This window comes from Marmota marmota, unplaced genomic scaffold (genome assembly GCF_001458135.2).
Source record: "Marmota marmota marmota unplaced genomic scaffold, marMar, whole genome shotgun sequence".
NCBI classification, from domain to species: domain Eukaryota; kingdom Metazoa; phylum Chordata; class Mammalia; order Rodentia; family Sciuridae; genus Marmota; species Marmota marmota.
Genome location: NW_025999898.1, coordinates 3,278,802 through 3,283,839, shown reverse-complemented (window position 1 = coordinate 3,283,839; position 5,038 = coordinate 3,278,802). Strand labels below are relative to the sequence as shown.

Sequence of the window (5,038 nt, the reverse complement as noted above, 5' to 3'; positions counted from 1 at the left end):
ACCACAATTTTCCTAGTAGTATTATTGTCATCAGATGGGCTCCAGGAAACGTGTTATAGTTGCAGAGCTCCTTGCAAAGATTCTGACAATGTAAGAGACACCTTCAAAACTCTGAGTGAGCACACAAGGCGGACACTTGATCCCCTAATTGCCTTCTACTTGCAAGTAACTCCCTGAAACTCAAGCATGTCAGCCCTCTTGCCTTTATCTCAGTTCCACCACAAGCCTTGAAATAGGACAGTTTTTCTACTAAGTGAGGAGGGGAAAGGCCTGGGAAGACATCTCCACAGGCCCCATGAGGAGATGCTGAGTCCAGTGAATAGATAACAAAGGAATAGGATTTCTGATTGGTTCCTATCAATTTTTGAGGAAAGTTCTTATATCAGGAGGTCAATAACTCAATCAATACAATGAAGGCTAGATTATATTGCTCTCTATACTTACAAAGTTATAAAATAAAATTTTAACACACACATGATCATAAAAAAGTGTGCATCAACACAGCAATATCCAGAGACCATAAAGGTCATGATATGTCCGCAGCAGAATCAATGAAATTTCAACAAAATGTAAAAGGGTCTCAAAAGTATTTATAAAATTGAAAAGGTCATTCAAGAAAAAATATTCTCTATTGTTTTTAAATATATGAGAAAACCTGACCAATAATCACAGAAATAAAGTCAGTGATTTCATGGGAGGTTCTGTGGGCAGAGATGGAGGGAGGATTCTGAAAGGTTAAAGTAGGCTTGTGGGCTGGTGGACAGATTCCTTGACCTAACTGTCTTGATGTTCCCAAAGGTGGGACACTATCTCAAAATCTCTCAGTTTTCAATTATGTGTATTTATTGTCTTTCAAATATTGCCTGTTAGAAAACTTACATAAAATTAGGCTAAAACATGAATCACATTTATACACAATGAGGCCTAAGGAGAAGAAGACACAGTTCTAGAATAAATGGAAATAAGAAAAATGAAGTGTGGAACCACAGGATTCCCCATCAGATGTGAACTCTGAGAAGACAAGGAATGCACTGGCTGCCTCATCAGCTGAACTTCAAAGCAAAGGGACAACAGCATTCTGTTCATCTCCTCAAGCTAATAAGAAGCAGGGATTTCTGTTTCTATGGATGCATTTTCCTAGAAACATGCTGCTTTGAATGATTCTGAGTGCAGAGGACAAGAACCTTCTCACTCAAAGGGGTGCCAGTAGATTCAGCTGGGCTTATAGTAGTGGTAGCAGAAAAAGCCAGAGACCAGGCCTGAGCAAAGCTGCTGCGTGTTTGCCATCCTGACAGATGGTAAAGGGTTCTTGTATTACTTCCCCATGAGCCTGAAGCACTGTGCGAGCCTTCAGGCTGTCATCATAAGACTGACAGTGATAGCCTCATCCTCAGGTTGGAGTCCAGTGATGGTCAGTGAAGCAGAGTTGCCAGACTTGGAGCCAGAGAAGCGATCAGGGACCCCTGAGTGTCGATTACTATTACCATAGATGAGGAGTTTGGGAGCCGTTTCTGGGAGCTGTTGGTACCAGTTCACATAATTACCACCAATATTGTTGCTATTTCCAGTGTAGGAGATGGTGACCCTCTGTCCTGGAGTCCCAGAAAGTGAGGGCTGCTGAGTCAGCACAGACTGGGCCCAGGAACCTGGAAGTGAGAGAAACACAGAGAAAGTGATATTTGTCTAGAAAAAAGAGTATAATCAGGACCTATATCAGAGGACTCCCACACACTATTCCTCCTCCATATCATGTCACCTGTGCACTGAACAAGGACTGTGAGGAGGAGACAAGACCAGGCCATGGTGAAGGTCATCCTGAACTCTGCTTCCTCTTCCTAGTCCTGAGCAGAGTTTCCCCCAAGTTTCTCACTTGCCCTCTTTATTAAACTCTGAGAAGGGGAAGTTCTATCCATGCAAATTAGTTTCCTTCACATTTTCTGATTATACCCTGGGTCTGGGTTCAACTTTTGTACATAAAGATGCCAAGTGGGTGTGCAGGGGTGGAGTTGGGTTGGGTCAGAGATGTGGGAGGTCACAGCTGTGAGCCATAACATGAGAAACTCAGGAAGAGCCAGGTGGCTTATTATATTAATTGTTACTACCTAACTCCTCTTAACTGGTCTGCAGTGCCCCCTGTTGTTCATACACATCATCATGTTACATTGTGATCAGAACCCCTGAGACAATCCTATGTCTCCACTATACCCACTGCCTCTGCTTAGGTGCCCAGCCATTTAGCCCCTTGTGTGGCCTCCTCATTATCTCAGGAAGGCCTTCTTGCATTCCTCAGACTCCTCATGGTGAATTTATGCACAGCTCACTTGACCCTTCCCTGAACAGGACTACGGTGTTGTCTTTGATATAAATTCTTCTCAGATCAAAATTAAGCAGGTGAATATAAACTTTTCAGTTTCATTATTTTGTGGGTACCATCTTGTTTATCCACAACAAAAAAATTTTGTTCCCATAGTCTTTTCACCTATGACTTGGTACGAAACACAGTTGCAATACCTTATGAGCAGCCATTTGATGCTATTTAGAAGATACATATATGCATGTTATTAAGTTTTCTCAGTTCACATATTTGTAACCTTTATTGTCAGCAAGTGTGAATGAGGGTTGTGACAATGAGTCAGTCACAACCATGTAGCATTTCAGCCACCATTGGTTACATGGAATGCCACAGGGACTGGAGACCCTGAAAGGAGTCAGATTCCAGAACCCATGAATATTTTCAGTCATGGATAAAAAAGTATTGTTCTCCTCACTGTGACATATGCAGGTATGTGGACATGAATGTCAGCTTTTGTTCATATTTGTTCAATATGATTCAGTGTATCTCAGGAAGGTTCCATGTTTCCATCTGAGGAAGTACATCCTGAATTTTAATTTTTTTTATTTTACTTTTTATTTGTTCTTATTGGTTATATATGACAATAGAATATGTTTTCACATATTATACTTATATGGAGTATAACTTCCCATTTTTCTGGTTGTATAGGATGTATAATTACATTGGTTATATATATATATATATATATATATATATATATATATATACACACACACACACACACACACACACACAGGAAATTATGTCCAATTCATTCTACTACTATTTTCTGTTTCTATTCCCCATTCCTTCCCTTCATTCCTCTTTATCTAATCCTAAGTATTTCTATTCTTCCTCACCCCTTTCCCTTATTTTGAGTTAGCATTCACATATCAGAGAGAACAATGAGGCTTTGTGTTTTTAGGATTGTTTTATTTCACTTAAGATTATAGTCTCCAGTTTCATCCATTTATCTATAAATGCCACAAATTCCTTCTTTTTAAGGCTGAGTAATATTTCATTGTGTATACATACCACGTTTTCTTTATCCATTTATCTATTTAAGGGAACCTAGCCTCTTTCTATAGTTTAGATACTGTAGATTGAACTGCTACAGATATTGATACAGATGCATCATTATAGTATACATTTTAATACCTTTGGGTGTAAACCAAGAAACGGGATAGCTGTTTAAGTTGTTGTTCCATTCCAAGTTTCTGAGGAATCTACATAGACCTTTCCAGAGTAGTTGCACCAATTTTCAGTTCCACCAGCAATGTATGAGTATACATTTCCCCACATCTTCAAAATTGATTGTTGCTTATATTCTTGATAATTGCCATTGTGACTGGAGTGAGATGGAATCTCAGTGTAGTTTTAATATTTCTGAAAGCAATAGTATAGAAATTTGTAAAATAACTTACATTCTGATTGATAAATCATTTTAGAATAAATTGTATTAAAATGTGTGCATTAATAAGCCATTCAAATTTATAAAACATTAATATATTAAATTTTCATCACTATTCCCACCCTCCTTTCTTCATTTCTTTCTTCTACTATGAAGAATAGGCAGAGTATGTCCCCTTGTGCTTTTATGTAGTTTTAATGAAAATTTATTTTTCCACCTTCACATAGTTCTCTTAAGTGCAATGACTGTTAATTTTCTCCAGATATTTTTTCCACAGGTCAAGCTCCACTTGCCCTTCAATTCAGAAAGAGCAAGACAAAAATTGTTCCCTGCTCCTTTGCAGATCAGGAAATATAATCCTCCTCTTCTTAATGAGTGTACCCAAATCCACCAGAACATATAAAGTTTTCTTTTGATTATGCTTTTTCTAACTTTTTCTCCAAAAATTAACCCAGAATATTTGATCTCTCTACACCCAGTAACATAAAACAAACTGAATAAAATTACCAATGTTTCAGGAAGAAAATTTCAGATAAAAAATAAGCACATGATGGTGAAACTGCAAATCATTGCAAACACTCTGGAAAGCAGTCTGGAGATTCCTTAGAACACTTGGAGTGGAGCCACCATTTGACCCAGCTATTCTACTTCTCAATTAAAATCAGCATACTACAGTTATGCAGCCACATTAATGTTTATAGCAGCTCAATTCACAATAACTAAAATATGGGACCAACCTAGCTACCTTCAACAGGTGAATGGATAAAGAAATATGGTACATATACACAATAGAATATTATTTAGCCTTAAGGAAGAATGAAATTATGGCATTTGTGGGTAAATGAATGAAACTTGAGATTATCATGCGAAGTGAAATAAGCCAATCCCCAAAAGCCAAAGGCCAAAAGTTCTCTCTGATATGTGGATGGTAACCCATTGCAAGTTAGAGTAGGTGGGGTAAGTATAGAAGTTCATTATATTAGACAAAAGGGAATGAAGGAAAAAGAGAGTGATGATAATAGGACAGACAGTAGAATGAATTGGACATAACTTCACTGTGTTAATATATGAATAAATGACCATTATAACTCCACATCATGTTCAACCACAAGATTGGAATCAAAATTATAATGGGTTGCACCCCATGTATTAACAATATGTCAAAATATACTTTACTGTAATGTTTATCCAAGAATAACAAATAAAAAAGAAAATAAATGAAATAACACTAAATCTCATTTCTTGGTGCATATTAAAGTAACAATGAAATGTGCTACATATCTATAAAATGCTTT

The 5,038-nt window shown here is 37.5% G+C and overlaps 1 gene segment (V, D, J or C); it reads right to left on the bottom strand.

Annotated features, from left to right (window-relative positions):
* Positions 1–1,342: 1,342 nt before the first annotated feature.
* LOC107158402 lies at positions 1,343–1,888 on the bottom strand. The segment is given in 2 exon segments: positions 1,343–1,646; positions 1,757–1,888. Coding segments are annotated over 2 exon segments (354 nt in total).
* Positions 1,889–5,038: the final 3,150 nt, after the last annotated feature.